The 19321-nt window shown below is 42.5% G+C and overlaps 1 protein-coding gene across 1 annotated transcript; it reads right to left on the reverse strand.

The window, feature by feature from the left end:
• Positions 1–4732: 4732 nt before the first annotated feature.
• Positions 4733–18484, reverse strand: arsj (arylsulfatase family, member J). The gene is made up of 2 exons (XM_037757788.1): positions 17961–18484; positions 4733–6739 (listed from the first exon to the last, which is right to left on the reverse strand). The coding sequence occupies exons 1-2, from the start codon at positions 18269–18271 to the stop codon at positions 5341–5343; spliced, it is 1710 nt and encodes a 569-aa protein (XP_037613716.1). The 5' UTR covers positions 18272–18484; the 3' UTR covers positions 4733–5340.
• Positions 18485–19321: the final 837 nt, after the last annotated feature.

A 19321-nucleotide genomic window follows, 5' to 3' on the forward strand; every position in this document is an offset into this window, starting at 1 on the left:
CATCATATTCCATTTCTGCCAATAGATAACCCTAAATGCTGCACACTGTTCCTTTAAGTGATATCCGAGACTAAAGCTGCACTGTATAAAAGGAAGTCAGAGTTGCTTTTGTAATAAAAATGATATAGTCACTGTTCAGGTCGACAAAGTGTAGGTCCTAAATCAGCAAAAGCATAGCAGACGACAGACAGAGAAGGTTTGAAAGGCACAACCAGCAACAGATAGGTAGGTGAAGGCCACATACAGTACTGTTGGCCAAACGCTCGTTGAGGATGAGTGTTGGGCACGGGAAGAATCTGGAAATGACAAAGCAGAGAGTTTGAAGATTGATTGTACAAATTGTAAATACAACAACAGCATATTCAGAAAGTAAGAAGAAAAAAAACTGTTATTCTGGATGTCATTGCACACAGCTAATGACATCAGCTTCTTATTAACCCCATTGGTATCCAACACCTCATTTGGATCACGTCATTGATGAACTAAATCAAAGTAATCGAGCGAAACAGCATGTTTGGAAATTCAATACAACACAGTCCACTCAGCAGGTGGTGTGTGTGACCTCATGTTTCCGCTCTCATGCTTATTGTATAAGCATTAATCAAACAAGGATGTGACTGTGTGTATTTGAATAATGATGATGAGACGAGCAAGATTACATCAGAGCTCAATTAGTGGAGAAAACAATGTTCTCTCGCTGTTCACGCAATGTGGGAAACTGTGTGTGTTGTTGCTGGTTGTCACAGATGTGGCCATAATCCGGAGTCAGAGAACGACTCATTGTGAGGGCGTATTGGTCTAAAGTGGTAAAAATGTGTTATTTCCTAGTGGTCATGTGAAATTCAATTCATCAAAACACAACTAATTTTGATTTATCGCCAAAAAATTATTGTTGAAACAACCTATAACAGCAGTTTAAAAACAATGCAGACAAAATGGAACCTTTTATTTAAAGCTGTACTAAGAATATTTTTATGGAGTTACAACTATGTGTATTATGAGAGGGTTCACTCATAGTGATGAGCCCACAGAGAATTGCAGTTTTTTTTAGCTTATTTTGTTTTCGTTTTGTTTAAAGGTCCCATAATAAAATGTACAGTTTAAAGGTCCCATATTGTAAAAAGTGAGATTTTCAGGTCTTTTATATTATAAAGCAGGTTTAAGTGATACATAAATATTGTTAGACTATCAAAACGCTCAATATATGGAGAAATACACACAGCCCGTATTTAGAAATTGTGCGTTCGAAACAAGCCGTTTGGATTTCTGTCCATTTGTGATGTCATAAATATACAATATTTAGACCATTACGCGGTTTTAAACGTAAACATTCTAAATGTGTCCCAGTTTATTTCCTGTTGCATTGTATGTAAACGACATCAGCTGACAGGAAGTAAACATGGATCCAGCCTGTTGCTAAGCAACGCAATTCTGTTGCAATTTCATTGCAATGCACTAAAACGGAGTGTTTCAGACAGAGAGTAAATACAGGTATATTCAGGCAGACAGTACGAGGAAAATAAAGTTACAGGATGTAAACATGTTCTAGTAGAAACCCAAAATAAAAGTATGAACCTGAAAATGAGCACGATATGGGACCTTTAATTTTGCAGCAAAAAAGCACTGAAAAACCCACTCACTGTACACTACCCAGACACAGTTAGGGCATTTTCATATTAGGTATGATTGATCCGTACCGTGCCCGAGTACGATTGCCCCCCACTCTACGCTCAGCTTTCACATTAGTAAAGTTGTTCCGTACCAGAGAACACTTGCGTCATCATCCACGTGTATTTGTTTATGTTGAGATCAGCTGTATAGTGGCGGAGCATCGTAAAACACTTCATTCAAACTATGACACAGTATTTTAACATCTACTGTATGTTAAATATTGCTAACATGGTTTTAATTTTGAGAAATATTATCACAGGTGTAGGGAAAAAAGCCTGCCAATTGTCTCCAACAGTCTTTGGTTTATAATTATACTGACGTGTTAAAATGACTTTGACAGTGATACATTGAAGTGCAACATGGAGAAAAGTCACACTCCTGTTTTGAACTTGTTGGATTGGGAAGTGTCGAGAAGTGACACGGTGGCAAGTTTTGGCTGTAGTACCGTACAGATTATCCTCTACAGCTGATTGACTCGGAGTGAGAGTGAAGGGGAAAAGTTGTGTTTTACAGGAGAAATCAAGAGGAAGACTGGCGGAAGACAGAAGAGTTTTTGAGTTTTCGGAGGTGGAGGCAAGTGGACAACAGGCCTGGAGGCTAACTGCTGCTGAGAGATGGACGACACTGTGTTCGTGTGTAAGATCCAGTCTTTCCTTGCGAGACAGCTGGCTCACCGACAAAAAAAACCCCACACAGGTCTGAACTTGAGCAAAACCTCCGCTTAGCAAAGCAGGGAGCGAGGGAAGACAGACAAGAGGATGAAGAGAGCATGGAAACAAGCATCACAAGAATGATGACAAGGATAAAAAGAAAAGGAAACAGTCTGAAATGGCTGAAATGGAAAGGAGAAGAGAAGACGGGCAATTACCTAACAAGATTAATGAAAGGAAGAGGAAATATTAAAATATAAAGGGAGTGGTCCCAGGAAACAGAAAATGGGGCCATACAGTATGCCATCAAGTAGATGAAGTGGGAGTGCTGAATCTCTGGCGAAGGCCAAGAGAAGTTACAGTTGTGCATGGGTGAAATTGCTCATTACAGGAAATCCCCATGTCTGGAGAGAGACTACCAGCCAACAGAGTGTCCGTCAAGCTAATTCACTGTTCTGTCTTCTCTCACAGACTCTTCTCATGGGCTTCAATAAATGTCAGAGTCGCTCTAACTCATGTAGGTGGGTCTGTAATTACAATAGTACAGTATGTTTTGTATTTGGTGTGCATGTGAACTCCTGCTTGCTTCCTACAGAAAAAAAAAGGAAGTATCATCTTTATCATTTTGACACATACTTTTTAGACCACTTCCCAGGCAAGACATCCTATGACGTCACCGTCAAACATGAGAGCAGCTTCTTACACTCGTACAACCACTTGAAAAACTACCTCTTACGATTGGAATGTCACACTTTTTGCCAAGTCGCTGGAAAGCACAGCCCTCGCAGTGTGTTATGCTCTACACCGCAAGCGTTAAATGTGTTTTGGCATTTTGGGGTGGTGTTCACAAGATATTTCATAGGCTCTGTATTAATTCTGATTCTCTTGGGCAACAGCTGCTTGATATTCCTCTCGTTTTTCATCACTTTGACTTTGGGAGAGATACTTTAGATCCCAAGCCTGTGGCTGAGTCACGGGTGTTTCGCCATGTAGCTCTTGGCAGCGAGGTGGCCGGCTCTTTCCAGTTGGCTGCACATAATTCGGCTAATTTGCACCTTGATCAGGCGAGAACTTAGACTATATGTTTCACACGGTGCCACAGCTGAAGGAAAACCCAACACAATCCGGCAAAATAAGTACACTTCACTTTGATCAAAGCCTTCTTACTCTGCCATCTGTCAGGTTTATTTTCTCATATCATACCCAATGAGCGCTAATGAGCATTCTTAATGTGAGGCGGCAGGGTGAGGGAGGTTGATGTATTGCCTTACAGCTCAGTTACAGGGAAAAAAGTACCCTCGCCTTTTCCCACAAGAGGGATGCTAATGCCCATAACTGAAAGCAAATGTGAATTCCCAGAGAATCCAGGGTTTAACTGTTCCTATGGCCCATGGGAGAGGAAATACAGCACGACGCAACGAAATAAGAATCTGATCTTCTATAAGTCTCAGCTGTAGCTCATAATATGGAGGGCATCCCTTGGGGTTTTATGGTCAAGAGTGAATACAAGCTTAGCCAGGTGAAAATTCTGGTTCCCATGGGTACAATCTGGCCTGTAGACACGAATCAATGTAAAGGAGTTGAGGAGAACCAGTCGGATTAACCCAAATTCACTTCACCTGCTTCGGATTTAAAGAGGTTAAGGATCGAAAGACCCATCTTCATATCAGCATAGACTGTTAACACAAATGCCGCTGTGAAAGTTGAGTCGGTGCCTGAATGGGCTGAGGTCATAACTTGGCTCTAAGTACAGTGCAGATGCAGGGGGATCCAAGTTAGCGTGAACGGGAGGGGATGTGCAGCGCAGCCACAGGAAAGCCCCTCTCTCTGGAGCTCCTGTTGTTTCATGTGTTCAAAATAATTTCAAGCTCTCAGATTGTACCAGAGCCACAGACTGGTACTTGGTTTGCTAATTAAAAAGACAAATACACAAGCTGGGGGAAGCTAATAAAAACAGAACAGAACATGTTCCGTTTCAGGCGACTATAAATCTTATAGCTATACGGTACATTTAGGAGTCATTCTGTGTCATTAAAATGGCTAATTGGCCTGCAAAGTACCCCAAAGCATCTACTTGCATGACTCATGAACAGCCAACATTTTGAGCTTGGGAGTTTGGGGACTGCTGAGCAACAGATGCATATGAGAAATATAGTTTACAGATTGTAAGTTGTGTTCACTCCATGTTCCATTTTTTGAGGACTGAAAGAAAGCAATTAGGTCTTTATCAACCGGTCACATCCTACTTTACTGTATTTTCCATGAATAAATGTACTTAGTGGCCACGTGTCAGGTTTGAAATGTTAAAACTTTCCAGTTACAAGAGTATTATTGTCATCAGAATAAAGGATATATGGCTGTAACGAAATGCAAACCAGACAGAAGTTGAAAGATTGCTGGAAACAAAGAGCTTTGTGTCTGGGGGCTTTTATTTTGTTAGCTTGTCTTACATTCGGGTTGGCCTGGTGCCAGACCAGACATCATCTAAAAAAGAGGGAACAAAATCTATTATTCTAAAAGACAGACTGTGCTTATAAAACCAACGTACATCAACTCACACATTGACATAAATCCTACATCCACCATACTGTGTCGTTGCAATCAACAACATAATAGAACTATGTCTTACTTTATTTCTGTCACCAAAATTTATGGCAATTGTCTAGGAAAGATTTATTTTCTACTCTAAGTGAAACATGAATCCACAGAACAATCCAAAAGGTGACAACAGTTCAAGCATGCAACACAATCTAGATAACATTCTTTAAATGCCCCTAACATTAACAATGAGGTCTTTAGTTGTGTCTGGGCACGACAACAGTGTTTGAATGAGAGGATCTTTTTTTCTTATTCTCTTGAGGCATTTCAAAAGGTTCATCCACATTGTTTTTTCATACAGTATCTAGTGGAGTCAAGTCAAAAACTAACTGGAGTCAGAACGTCTGAAGAGGACAATCCTGAAACAGGAAGTGTCTATCCCTGAGAAAAGGCAACTGAAGTCTTTCACAAATGGGGTATGCTACTCTTCTACCTTCCTTTTCAACTTTCTGTTCTTTGATTTCTTATTCCACCTTTTTTTCCCAAGATGGTTGGTGAACAAGTTATTGTATCTCTCATCCTCCTCTTGCTCCTCCCTCGTGTCTTTGTACCAAGGTCCCCACACGCCCCCATTGTACTGAGGGTTAGAGCGCAGGTCTTTAGCCGGGTAGCGCACCGGCACAGCGGTTTTGTTGTACTGCGCAAGCCGTATAAGCATCTTCTTCACTATGTGAGGGTAGCGCTGGGACAAGTCCACTCTCTCGTAAGGGTCGGCTGTGATGTTGAACAGCCAGATGGACTTGCCCCGGTCCCAACGGACACGCTCATTGTGCCAGCGATTGGTTAGCCGCTGGTTGGAGAAGGTCTGCGGGGGCACCCAGTCACTGTAGCCGGGGACACCGGTAAGGAGCTTCCAGTGGCCCACCCGGAGCGCAGCACGGATGGCGGTGTTCCATAAGCCATACCCGGCCTTCCACGAACCATTCTTGGCTTTAACGTAGATTGGGTCAATGTTGTGAAGAATGTCCTGGCGAGGAGATCGGCGACCTTCACTGATCGCCTCCCAGACATCATACCCGTCCAGATTTAGATCTTCATCTAAAGTCCCTTCACCCAGGGTCACCAGTGTAGGGAACCAGTCAGTGATGTGGACCAAAGATCGACATTTTGTCCCTTTGTTTAGCAACAGGGGACTGTGAACAAAGCCCACCGCCCGGATCCCCCCTTCCCAGTAGGTGGCTTTACTCCCCCTCAAGGGCCAGTTGCTTCCACCTGCTAACGGCTGGCCTCCGTTATCTGAGGAGTACACTATAACTGTGTTGTCATAATAACCGTAGCGTTTCAGCGCTACCGTGAGGTTGTGGATGGCTTCGTCAAGGCAGGACACCATGGCGGCATATTTGCGACGATGCAAGTTCGGAATGCCCTTGTAGCGCTCGAGGTAGCGGGCAGGAACCTGCAGCGGGGAATGAACCGCCTGATAGGCTAAGTAGAGGAACAAGGGTTGTCTGCGAGGGTCGTGGTTGGCTAAGATGCTGATAGCCTTTCGAGTAAACATCACGGTCGAGTACATGCCGCGGTCCTGTTCCCAAGCTGCCTCTTCCCCTTCATACAAATCATAGCCACACATACCGGGCCCTTCACATTTGTAGTGGCTGTAGTAGTCCCCGCTTCCCAGCAGGGAGCCGAAGAAAGTGTCGAAGCCACGCTGGGTGGGCATGCAGCCGCGCTTGTAGAAGCCCAGGTGCCACTTGCCCACCATGTGGGTGGAGTAGCCCGCTTGCTTGAGCTTCTGGGGCAGGGTGACATTTTCCAAGGGCAGGCAGTTGGGCTGGGTAGCTCGGATGATGGAGTGTTGAAGGCCAGTGTGGATCTGATACCTACAAAATAAAAACACAGCCCGTCAGAGAAATTAACAGCTTTAATGAAATATGCAACTTTGATGAAAGCTGGTCATCAGTCCTCTCACAGACCATTTGAAGGCAATATGTTGTCTAGTCACAGAGAGAATCTTTGTTTTTGAAATTACACACTGATATGTTATTCAATCCATCAATGGAGCCAGTCCAAACAGAAGAGTGCTTATATGCTGGCAAGCCAAGAGCAAGGTAATGTCCAACCGACGTCTAACAGTGCAGTGAAAGGAGGTGGATGGGTATTGGTAGTTAGGGGGCAGAGCAAAAAAACACGACACCTGTCACTCAAGACCAGACAGGAAACAGAGTTGTGACCTGGAGTTAATGATGCTGTGGCAGCCATCCAGCTAACACAGCAGTATTGAGGAGTGAAGGACACACACTATATATTGAGAAATGTTGATATCAAGTCTTTTCTAACTCCTTCACTGCAACTCTCAAGTGTGTTTGTGCACAATTGCCAAAATATGGGGTCATTTATTCAACTTTATATTACCACTTAGCACAACATGACTACATTACAGTAAATCTGCAAGTGTATAATCAGTGTACAAAGATTTGTTTAAAGGAAGTCTAACCCAGAACAAACACTTTCCACCCATTGGAGTTTCAAGACTCTCCCATTCCCACACCACCAAATCATCAATTACCCAATGATTGCGAACGTCACCAATGACCAGCTTCGGAAAAGAAGTTTCCAAAGTGACGTGAGAGCTCCCTTGATAAGCTGGACGAAAGCAAATGAAAACTCTTCTTACGGTGTTCTATACTGTAAAATACTACCTCTGAAGTAGATATGTCTGCTAGATTTCAACTGGGAGGAGGACCACGGGAAAAGCTTAAAGACACTACAGAAATATATATATCTGCACCACCAAAACCCAACCCACAAACCACCAACTTCATGCATTATAGTGACACAATTGTCAGGACTGAGGTTTGAGACAAAGACAGAGACGTGAAGACTTCTAATTAGCCCTGAAATCCTTTTTTTTTCTTTCTCAAAGGACATCCAGTCCTAGTACTGAGTTGACTACATGCTGCAAGTGAAATCACTTAAAACTACAAGCTGTGGGATTAGTGGTCTGACTTTAGAAAGAAGCCAAGTCAACTTCATCATCATCAGAGACTGTGACTGACTCTGATTGAGACTGTGTTCATGGCCCACAGTGAGGCAACCCAGCTGGCTTTGGAAGCAGCTCTCGATTAAGACGAGGACGGTGAACTCTGACTTCATTTCTGTCTTGTCTCCCCACGTCTGCTTTGAGTAAAACACCCAGGACGCTGATGTAGCTAGATGACTCTCTTTACCTTCTTCACTCCGTTGACCCTCCCTTGCTCTCCCCCTGAGGTTTTGTGGTGTACAGTCAAGCTGTCACCAGGGAAAGGGCGTGAAAAGAAGTGTCTAGTTTAGGTTTCCAGAGAGGAGGATTTAGAAGGTGGTCAGGCCGAGCAAACCGCCGCTGCCCCTTGAGAATGCAAAAGTTTCAATGGTTACACCGCCGTGTGGTATGTGCACCGTTCCAAACATAGCTATAAACATATGATTTACAACTCAGATCCTACTCAACCAAAACAATACAGTGAACACTACCCTACATGTAGCACAGCAGGCTAGGCCTGCAGGCTTATAGATGCTTCTGTTTACTTAACCTCAGGTGGGGAGATCTGTGATCTGTCATCATAAATCATCAGCAATAAAAATGTAATTATTCATACATTTCTCACTGCAGAAAAGATTCGCAGCAACAGCCTGGTTTTGGTGTCACCATCTAAACATTGAAATCTAAATTTTTGACCAATGAATGTCTGGAACACTGCCTTGATTGGTTTCTCTCCAGACCAATTCACCTCAAAGGATAACTTTGGTATTTTTCAACCTGGATCCTATTCTCTCATGGGTTTTTTTGTGACTAATGGGGACAAAACTTTTGAAACTGGTCCAGTATTGAGGGAGAATGTAGCTTTTGCGAGTTTCCAACAGACCATGTGTTTAGCGGCGATGAATATGGGGTTGTTGGTGGCGTTATAGCTGTGAACGTAGGTGTAGCAGTGTGTTTGTACAGTTTATTTGTCGGTGAATAAATGCTATAAGGCTACAACTCCTCAAGACCGGAGCTAACTTCCTGTATCTACAACGCCGGATCAGACTCTCTTAAGGTGGACTCTTAAGGTGGACCAGCTTTTCTCCTTAAAAGTGACGAGCCGCTCCTCTGAGTTTAGCTCAGCTTTTTAATTCATTATTAATATTTCTTTTAACCGATTAACCGATAGCGTTGATCGGTTAAAATTCCTAATGTTGGTTAACGGTTAATTATTAACATCCCTACACTAGATGCCACCAAATCCTACACACTGCTCCTTTAATGTCACAGGTAACGATGGTAGGCCGCCTCTGCATCTGGCACAGTAAGTTATTATGCAGCCAACGTACAGACTGTACAGATGTTAGCTGTAGCTAGGCAGCAATGAACTGTGTTGAGTCTTTATGTATGCAATTGTGTCACAGCTCAGCCCTTAACACCTCCACTAACCAATTTATTTCGCGAAACCCTGACCACTGACACCGCCTCATCACCACTGTGTTTCAATTCCAGCTGCAGTTGGTGGAGACATTCTGGACGAACCTGGTGGCAGAGCTGTTTGTTCTCTTGGGAGAATGACACTGGTCTGTTCTGTACTGTGTTTTACCAAACCAAAATGCCATCTGGGTTTGATGCCTCCAAATCTTTTGGAAATCAAGTTAGGAAACAGTAATGTTTACAACTTGGAAACAATAATTCCCACAGATTTCAAAGCTGGTTCCCAGGATCTTTAAAACATTAACTCTTCAGGATAATAATCCGACCCAATCCGAATCCGATACCTCTATTCATTGCCTTGTCTTTGAGGTCAGGTTGGTGAATTCAAAATGAGACCACAATGTCCCTGGTGGGAGCCAAGAGAAAGTCTTGGTTTCATATGGCGATGAGAAGAATTTCCTCGTCACTTGGTGGTCTGGGCAGTGGGAGCTTTGAAACCCAACGACAGACATGCACGCTGGGGGATAGAGGAGGCATTGTTGCTCTGTCATTAGGCGACGGCATTTGAATGCAATGAACTAAGAAAAGGATGGGAATGAAGGGGAAGCAGTGAAGGCAACATGGGTTTGTGGGTAAGACGACATCATCAACAACAAGAAGTCAACCAGGCCTGGCATGAGAATGTGTTTCTTTAAAAGAAAAATACTTGTTTACTCCAGTATTGTGTTGAAAAAATCCACATACTATATAATTAACTTGATTAAGAGTGAGTACTTGTAAAACCTTGTTCTCCTACTTTTTACAAACTTTCCACAAGCATAATAGGCAAATTTAGTCTTGTACTATAGCCCGTAAATGTCTATAAAAGGATTTTTGGATGTAGCATGCTCATTATATTCAATCGCTTTTTGTTTTCATTCCGTTTATACAAGGATTATTTTCCCTACTTCTGCCCTTCACTTCATTTATTTTTCTTTGTCAAGCACTTTTGCATCAATGCCGAGAGAGCAATAGGACCGAGAAAAAAAAAGCCCTTGCAGAACTTGAAGTGAAAAAGAATGGAGAGCGCATACGTGTGCAAATGTATTAAGACGTGTATGCATTCGACCCCTTACGAGCCCCAACCCCTGCTTTTGCAGCTCCTGCAGGTTTGGTGGTGTTCACATACCGAAAGGTTACAGCCGTGTAATGAGAATGTCATGCTAAGTGCAGCCTGTGATTCCTCCACAAATCAGTCAAACCAGCCTGAGGTCTTGACCGAGAACGGTAGAAGGTGGAGCGCAAAGACTTTCAAGGTACCTGTGTTGTTTCTCTTTGACGTACGAGGTCTTGACTTTGCAGGTTTTGGGGCACCTGAAGGACAGTTCTAGGTCTTTAGTATTTATGAGGCCTTAAAATAATGACTGCAGTAACTACTGCCCTCTGGGGATCTTCCCTGCTGCCCAGCAGTCCTTCCACATGTCCAATGCGACTGATTTATGGGTTCTTTTTGAAACAAAGCAGGGCAGGAATAGGCAGCATCTCTGCATCCTTTACCCAGTATTGCTTCAAGCCACGGAAACATTACTAGCAGACAGCGGCTCCATTCCCCATCTTATCGTGCTGTTGCATTCCTTGAGTAAAAAAGCTGAGTTATGTTCTCAAACGCTGCTACAATCACGCTATCTCACTGGTTTATTTACACAAGCGCTGAGCCACAAGGCCAACAAATCACACACGCCATTAACCGCGAAATCACTGAACGCAAGCGATCGCTCAAGTCCCACAAGACAAGTGCATTGGCCACCGCTCCAGCCACTGAGGTTGTGGAGGTTCCCGAGCTGACCTGCTGCCCAGGCTTGGGGCCTTCTCTTGTATTCCTGCTCCACGTCCTCTTCACATATGGTTCAAATAAGCAGCCTCAACTCTGCGCTCTCTGCATTTAATCACAGTCAGCCCCAGAGTAGTTTGTCTTGCTCTGCTCTTCCTTTCAGCATACTCTTCATTTGCTTTCTTTCTATCTCTGAATATCTCCCCTTCAGTTTTGCTCCTGCCTCGGCCTCTATTTTACAGACTCTTACAGGTAATAAGGGTTCTTTCTTTTCAGGTCTTCCTCTTCAACAAATCCAAACTTCTTCAGAAATCTCCACCCCAAACATTCATCTGCTCGTATGATCTTTGCTCGACTCAGAGTTCTAGGACAGACTGGTGCGGGGTTGAGGAAGGGAAGCGAAAGAGTGACAGATCACTGAAACAACAAGAAAAGGGTGAGCGAGAGGCTGAGACGAGTTTGAGATAAGTGTGGACAGATGGGAAGTGTGTGAATAAGTAGGAGATTGAGTTGTAGCAGGGTGAGCGGAGTGAAAAAGAGCTGCTTTGAGCAAATAAATGATCCCACTCTCCTTGTGGTTTAGACTAGATTCGCGTCCAGAGGGCTATAATATAAGAGTACAGTGTTCAAGGATGACAGAAGAGCTTTTTTGAAATCCCTTGCTTGAGGTCTGCTCTTTATTTCCCCGAGACCTCGGAGCGCATTCTTCATCTTTGTTTGTTGATGGACGGTAGCTCATTTAGTGATGGAGGAGACTGATAATGAAATTTAATTTTGTTTTAAATATATTTTCTTGACAAGAGTGACTGCACCTTAAACACCTGTGGCCAATGGAGAAGGTGGGCAGGGTTGACTATGAAGACAAGATTAAGAAAATCTGTACGGTACAGTTTGCCTTGTTTGCAATGGAAATGGAAATGTTAAACCGGCTATAATTTGCTGGTATTATATACTGCAATATACTGCAATCTTACCTGCAGATGTGTAACTGACCAAGAGTCAAGAAAAGAAGTGCAAAGGGTTAGAGATTCAGCGACTCATACAAGAGCTGAAAAGGTATGTTTATCATGTATGGAACGCACCAGAAAGTCCACATGCTGGATTTGTCTGGACAGGTACGTTGACATGGCTCTCAAGCTCGGGAACATTCATCTTTGGCACTCCAGCTTAATTACAAAGGACCCAAAATAAGTAGAAAGGTTTTTAGAAATACTGGTTCGCCATGTCATGTTCACATTCCTCATCATTTTTCAATTTTAGAGTCTGCCCCGAAGGAGCAACCTCTGCCCTCGCCTTTGGCAATCCGCCTCTCTAGATCAGTTAAGATCAGCGGGAGCATGATGGGGTTGAAGAGCACAACGACTCAGGACTTGAAGGACTGACTTTAAGCCTCTAATCTCATCAGTGCAGCTTAAAGAAAAAACAGACAGGTTGAATTTTTCCTGATGCTGTGAGTTTCCCAGGGGGCTGACAACGTGGAATTCTTTTCTCAAGCTCCTGTTACTGGGAGGTTAAAGTGCTTTGCTACGGTTCCAACAGCAGCTGTACACAACTGCTTCTATTAAATCTGCCAAGTCCCAAAGGAGCTCTAGCCCTTTTTAACATGGACCCCTATTTTCTCATATGGTATACTTCTGGGTTATACTGTTACTGTGGTTTTCCAAAGCATTTAAATAACTATATTCCAAGGGGAAACAGGTCCTAACTAGACATTGAAATAAACAATGGTTATACATGTCCTAAACCAGTAGTTCCCAACCAGGTGTAATAAAAAGAAGACAGAAAATGAGAAAATAAACATATTCTGTGTAGCAAAAATGTTGCTTCTTCTCTCTTCATGCTTCTAAAAACTATTAAAATCAAAAATCTGTGAAGGGAACATCACTCTTTGGTTGAGCTGTTCACAACTCACAGACATATGCAACCTGTGACAAGGCCAAAAGGTGATGAACGGCCTTGCTTTTAAGTGTCATAAGGCAGAAGGGTTGGGAACTACTGTACTAGACATATACTAAGTTTCACGTTTCAACCAAATTTAGATTCAGAACCTTGAGACGTCTTTTCACCAAACCATTACTGAGACTATTAGTCATGGTTCCATAACTGCATATCCATACTAATCACTGCAAAACCACTCAATTAAGGCTTACAAGACCTAGTATAACTATCTCTCTGTGACAGACTGGTGACCTGCCTCTCTGCATTATGGGATTGCTTCCACTCTGAATGGGAATACAGGTGTAAAAGGTGCATTTATGCATTATTTTATCATAACACACCGGTGTAAGAGATTACGGTAATGTTGTTTTATATTGATGATTCGTGGTTAAAGATTCTTTTATTTGGTTTCCTTTGTGCTACAACGTTTGCTCTACAAATCACTTTCAAATAAAGTGATCCAGAAGAGTGTAATTTATAGTTAAGAGGAGTAGCAGGCCTCCGTCTCTGAAAAAAAGGATGTAGTGACCTGGCAAATTATCGGCTCCGATATCCAGCATTTATATAATTTTCCAAATCGTAAATTTTTTTTATCCAATTGCTGACAAGTTAATGAATTTTAAATTCACTACTCTGGCTCTGATGCAGCCTCATGAAGCCAAAATGGCTCGACTGCCGAGCGATAAAGTCCTTGGATCATCCTGCGATATTCCGCATCCATTGGGCCCATAGAGCAGGTGCAGTAGCGTTTTCCTTTAACTCCGCCTTCATTCACATGAATGGAGGAAGGGAAATAACTCTGGATTCGGCTATTAGTGCATTTGACAACTTTTAGGAACTAATGATTTAAATAAGGGCTATTAGAGTGTTCATACAAGAAAGTTGATTTACCTAAAAAAAAATTAGCCGCTGATTTACACAAGTCTCTTTCCCAATGCAAGTCTATGGGAAAAAGCCTTTTCGGGTCCAATGGCATCATGTGACGGACACAGAAGTTGTAATTCCATCGTTTGGCCGCTACGAAAATTTGCTTCAAAGCCCGGCGCTCTTCATTTGGAGCTGACAACAACTGGTACGTTGCCAAAAAATTTCCAGGTAACACTCGCGCTCCAGAATTTCTGATCGAGTAGTAGACATAAACAGCTGTTACAGGACGTACTGAAAAGATGTTGCAGACCGAACCGAACGTCCTGTACCGAACTCTTCGGGATGAATATAAGTACTGTTCCACCCCTAGACTATAGGTTTCTATTTAACCTTTTTTCCAAACACTATAGTATAGCCACTATCCTGGTGGTCACTGTGTCATACAGTACTAGGGCTGGGCAGTGTCAGATTGACTGTCCATTTGGGTGACAGTTGAGAAAAATGGTGAGTGAATGGTCTATAGCAAAGATCTTCAGCAAGAATAGAAAAAGAGATAAAGTCCATAATAAAACATGAATGTATTCGGTGAGCATGCAGCTGGGTTCAGAAACAGGCGGTTGCCGTGGTAACCTGTTGACACAGCCTGTGAAAACTTAATCAGGCTCTCATGAAGAGCTCATGTTTTTGGATCCAATCCTTTACTCAGTCTGATATTTGTCTTGACAAGTCTGCGCAAGTGTGCCAGAAAGACTTTCAGTAACTTTGTTCTCAGAGCTTTAGTTTTAGTGTCCAGCTGACACAGAAAGCACACGCACACACACAAGCCTGGAATCATAACTGTATCTGCAGCTATACTGTATGTACAGTCCACATGGATGTTAACTGAGTCTTACAGGGAGCAGAGGAACGTGGAACTGGCTACACTTTTCTCATTATTTTCTCGGACACCTGCCAAAAAACCCCCCCGATGCCCAGCAGGCCTCCTCCTTTTTTGGAACAGCTGGTGGAGGCGGTGGAGGAGAAGCCCAGCAGAGCTTCATGTACAAAGAGGAAAAACTGCTGATGCGAAACATACTGTAAGCAAACTACAAAGCCAGACCACAATTCACCCCATGATACTGTATACCTTAACCAGCCGCCATCTAATATCTCTTTACAGCTTCATTCTGCCCCCACTAAGGCAATCACTAAGGCAACGCTGCTGCTCCTTCATTTGGAAACACTTAGAAATCTGTTTGACAAAAAAAAAAAAAACTTAAAGGGACTCTGAAGAAATCAGAAATTGCTTGTTAACAGTGAAACCTGTGGCCGTTGAGTCAACGACAGTCAGCGTCCTGCATTGGTCAAAACAGAGTGGCTACACTTTTTATGAAATATAATATAAGTATTATGAAACGAGTTGTTTCATCACAAATGAATTGGGTGGTAAGGGTGTAATTAAATACACCCCTGCTGATAGGAGTCGATTGAACCAATGAATTTGCTTGATGCTCACGTCCACGCAGCGTGTAGTCGGGTGGCTTTTGGTTACCTACAACCCCCTTCTCTGCGTAGGGTCACAGAGACGTTTACTTGTATATGTGGAGAAGCAGCTTGGGACGTTGTCTGTGTGACTACATTGATATGAAGATGAGATGCATCAGGATGTGTCTGATGCAGCTCAACAGCTGATTGGTAAACCAACCACATGTTATGTATGTTAGTTTGTACTAATTCATCATGAGTAGCACATTGCAATGTTGGGAAAAAAAGAAACCTTCAGAGTTCAAAGTTGGGAGAAGTTAAGACCAGTTTCCCAGGGGAAACCCAATGTCATCATAACCAATGGAATTGATCGCCTGAGCTATAAATCCAGGTTGTAATAAAGCATATTTTTCTTTGAACTACGCCCAATAGTAATGATGTCTTATAACCTTTGACTGCAGACAGACAAAATACTGGATGAAATGAGATACAACTCTCAGGAAACATCCATCCATTAATTCTTAATCTGTAGCTGCTTATCCCAGCTCACATTGTGTGAGGCGTTATTTATTTAATTATGGCATTAATTTGATTATCATATAGGCCTATCTTATTTCTAATTTGTTGAACTAAAAAAACAAAAATACAGGATGAAATGCATCCAGTTGTTGACCTCACCTTCCTCACACTGACGTGCATCTTAATTGTTTGTTTTGTTATAAAGGGGAAAGCTTTAAAGGTCCTACATTATGCTCATTGTCAGGTTCATACTTGTATTTTGTGTTTCTACCAGAACATGTTTACGTGCTGTAATGTTTAAAAAAAACCTTTATTTTCCTCACACTGTCTGCCTGAATACGCCTGTATTTATCCTCTGTCTGAAACGCTCTATTTAAGCTCATTTCAATGGACTTACGTTGCTAGGCAACAGATTGGGTCCATGTTTACTTCCTGTCAGCTGATGTTATTCACATACACTGCAACCGGATATAAACTGGGACACATTTAGAATGTTTACGTTTAAAACCGTGTAATGGTCTAAATATTGTATATTTGTGACATCACAAATGGACAGAAATCCTAACGGCTTGTTTCAAATACACAATTTCTGAGTACGGGCTGTGTGTATTTCTCTGTATATTGAACGTTTCAATACTTTCACAGTATTTATATAGCACTTAAACCTGCTTTATAATATAACAGATATCACAATTTCACTTTCCACAATATGGGACCTTTAAAAATGAGAATGAAGATTTTATGCTCAACCTCATCCATGTGGTCACCTCATGCACCATGCACATGTTTACTGATGCACCATCACAGAGATCTAATCAAACCATGCCAGAACTGTCTCATTTGACAATTAATAATAAGACATCTGGAATGCATGATTTCATCCTGATTACCATATAAAGACTTCACTTCAACTGGCTCAGTCAGGTGGATGATAACCTGCAGACTCTGCTGCCAGCTGACTGACGGGCTTTCCAAGTTTTTTCTTCCCTTTCTGCTCTGACAGACGCATGCATGGCACCCTGCCTGGACTGATCACATATTTTATGCAGGAAACTCCATGAAGATAAGATCAGATATTCCTTTATTAGTCCCGCAGTGGGGAAATGTTCAGTGTACAGCAGCAAAGGGGATAATGCAAAAAAACAAGATGCATCAGCTAACACAGTAAAAAAAAAAGAGCTAAACAAAGTGTAACAAAATATGAACCATTTAAATAGAAGGAAGTATAAAAATAGGAGCAGTATATACAGTATTGACAATAAACAGACTATTAAGAAAATTGCATAAGTGGAAAATGATATTGCACAGTGAGAATGAATGAATGAATGAATGAATGAATGATTGAATGAAATTCCACCTGAAAATATCAGGTTATTGTTAGTTTGAAGCAGAGTTTAAAGGGACTGTTTGTAAGTTTTTACAGGTATAAATCTACCGGGTCGCGCTCGCATATGCGCGCTCGCGTGTGGCCGGAGCCTCTGCTCCTCTGCCTTATCGTCTCCAACCGGGTGCCGATGTCTCCGTCCCTATCGGAAACGATAACGTTTCTCTTCCTGCTTCAGCCCCGGAGGTTGAAGCAGCGGGGCTGAAGCAGGAAAAGCCAATACTAGGATCAGCATTGATTCATGGAGAGACCTCCGTCTGGTCCGCTAACATTACTGCCAAGCAGGTGAAATATAGAGTGATATTGTGGTTTTAGCTGACGTGTGTCGCCTCGCTGTTTTGAGCGATGCTCGTTCATGTCTACGTAGCGCGAGCACAAGCGCGAGCACGACGCTGACTTTTCGTTGACTTAACGGCCACAGGTGTCGCTGTTAACAAGCATTTCTGAAAGTTACAAACAGTCCCTTTAATTGTGATTATCACATAAGAAGACTTCACTTCAACTTGCTCAGTCAGGTGGATGATCACCTGTAGACTCTGCTGCCAGCTGACTAAAAGGCTTTCCAAGCTTTTTCTTCCCTCTTTGCTCTGACAGATGCATGGCACCCTGCCTCACATATTTTCTGCAGTAAACTCCATGAAGCAGAGTTTTAGTGTAACTCTAGCAGTGCACACTACTAACCTGCCGGTCATGAGCTGGCTCCTGGAGGGGCTGCAGAGAGGCTGCACATAGTAGTTCTCCAGTTTGACTCCCTGAGCAGCCAGCCGGTCCAGAGTCGGGGTTTTGATCTCGGATCCGTGATACCCGACATCCCGGAAACCTTGATCGTCCACCAGGATGAACACGATGTGCGGCTGAGAGCTGCTGATCGGTTTGTTATCAAAGAAGTCGTTGCCTCCTCGGTTCTCCCACGACATTTGAACGCTCCACGTCTGAGAGATGATGAAGCTGAGGAATAGGGATAAAGTCACCGGGACCCACAAGATGAACATGTTGGTTGTTCAAGTGTGTTCAGTCCTTTTCTCCAACCACACTCCAACCAGCTGCTGCTGCAGAGGGCTCACAGCTGATCTCCTCCATCCTGGTGTGTCACATTTGCAGAGCTCCTTCCTACAGGAGAAGGAGAGCACACTGAGCTGAGAGGAGTGAAGGAAAGTCTGGATGTGTTTAGAGGAGGAGGAGGCAGTCCTCTCTCTCTCTCTCTCTCTCTCTCTCTGCAGCCACAGCAGCACTACACTATGGTGCGTTCAGGAGCAGCTCGAAAAGCTCTAGTTCCAGGGGTTTAGTTGGAGGTAAGGCTGCACACAGCTGGTTGCTGTTGTTCAGCAGATGTTTTTCCCTTTTTATATTTACAGTAAAAGTCATATTGATTTATCAAATACAACTATTCTACATTAAAGGAGCTAAATGCAAAATATCTACTAGGGATGGGACGATTCACCTATCTCCCGATTTGGTACGATCACGATACTTGGGTGCCGATTCAATATGTATTGTGATTTTTAAGTATTGAGATTCAACAAGTATTGCGATTTGATATTGTTATATATTTTTGTTAACTTTTTTAACACTAGATCATGGGAAAAAGTTGAATCAAACACTTGTAGGGACTTTTACTTTGGAAAATATCTAAATTAATTCAGTAAGAATGTTTAATGTTTGATGTTTGATATACCCAAGTCAATATATATTGTGAATTTTAAGTATTGCGATTTTATATTGTGATTTATTGCGATTTTTGTTACGTTTTTTAACACTAGACCATGGGAAAAAGTTGAATCATACACTTGTAGGGACTTTTACTTTGGAAAATATCTAAATTAATTCAGTAAGAATGTTTGATTTTCAGTCAGAGATGTCCTGAAGTCAAATATTTCAGTCATTGTCAGGAATTATTTATTACTTTTTTTTCCAGCAACCCAAAAATCAAAGAAAGACATTTCCCTCACAAATTAATGGTATTTTCTTTAAAATGTGTAAGGGAATGTAATGTTTTATAGCTCCGTTCTCTTTATACATCCATGGTCAGCTCCATCGAGGCC

This window comes from Sebastes umbrosus, chromosome 22 (assembly GCF_015220745.1).
Source record: "Sebastes umbrosus isolate fSebUmb1 chromosome 22, fSebUmb1.pri, whole genome shotgun sequence".
Lineage (NCBI taxonomy): Eukaryota > Metazoa > Chordata > Actinopteri > Perciformes > Sebastidae > Sebastes > Sebastes umbrosus.

Excerpts from the sequence above, each read along its gene's own strand:
- arsj (XM_037757788.1), bottom strand. The coding sequence starts at position 18,271 with ATGTTCATCTTGTGGGTCCCGGTGACTTTATCCCTATTCCTCAGCTTC. Across the intron at positions 6,740-17,960 it reads AGCCAGCTCATGACCGGCAG|GTATCAGATCCACACTGGCC; the intron begins GTTAGTAGTGTG and ends TTTATTTTGTAG.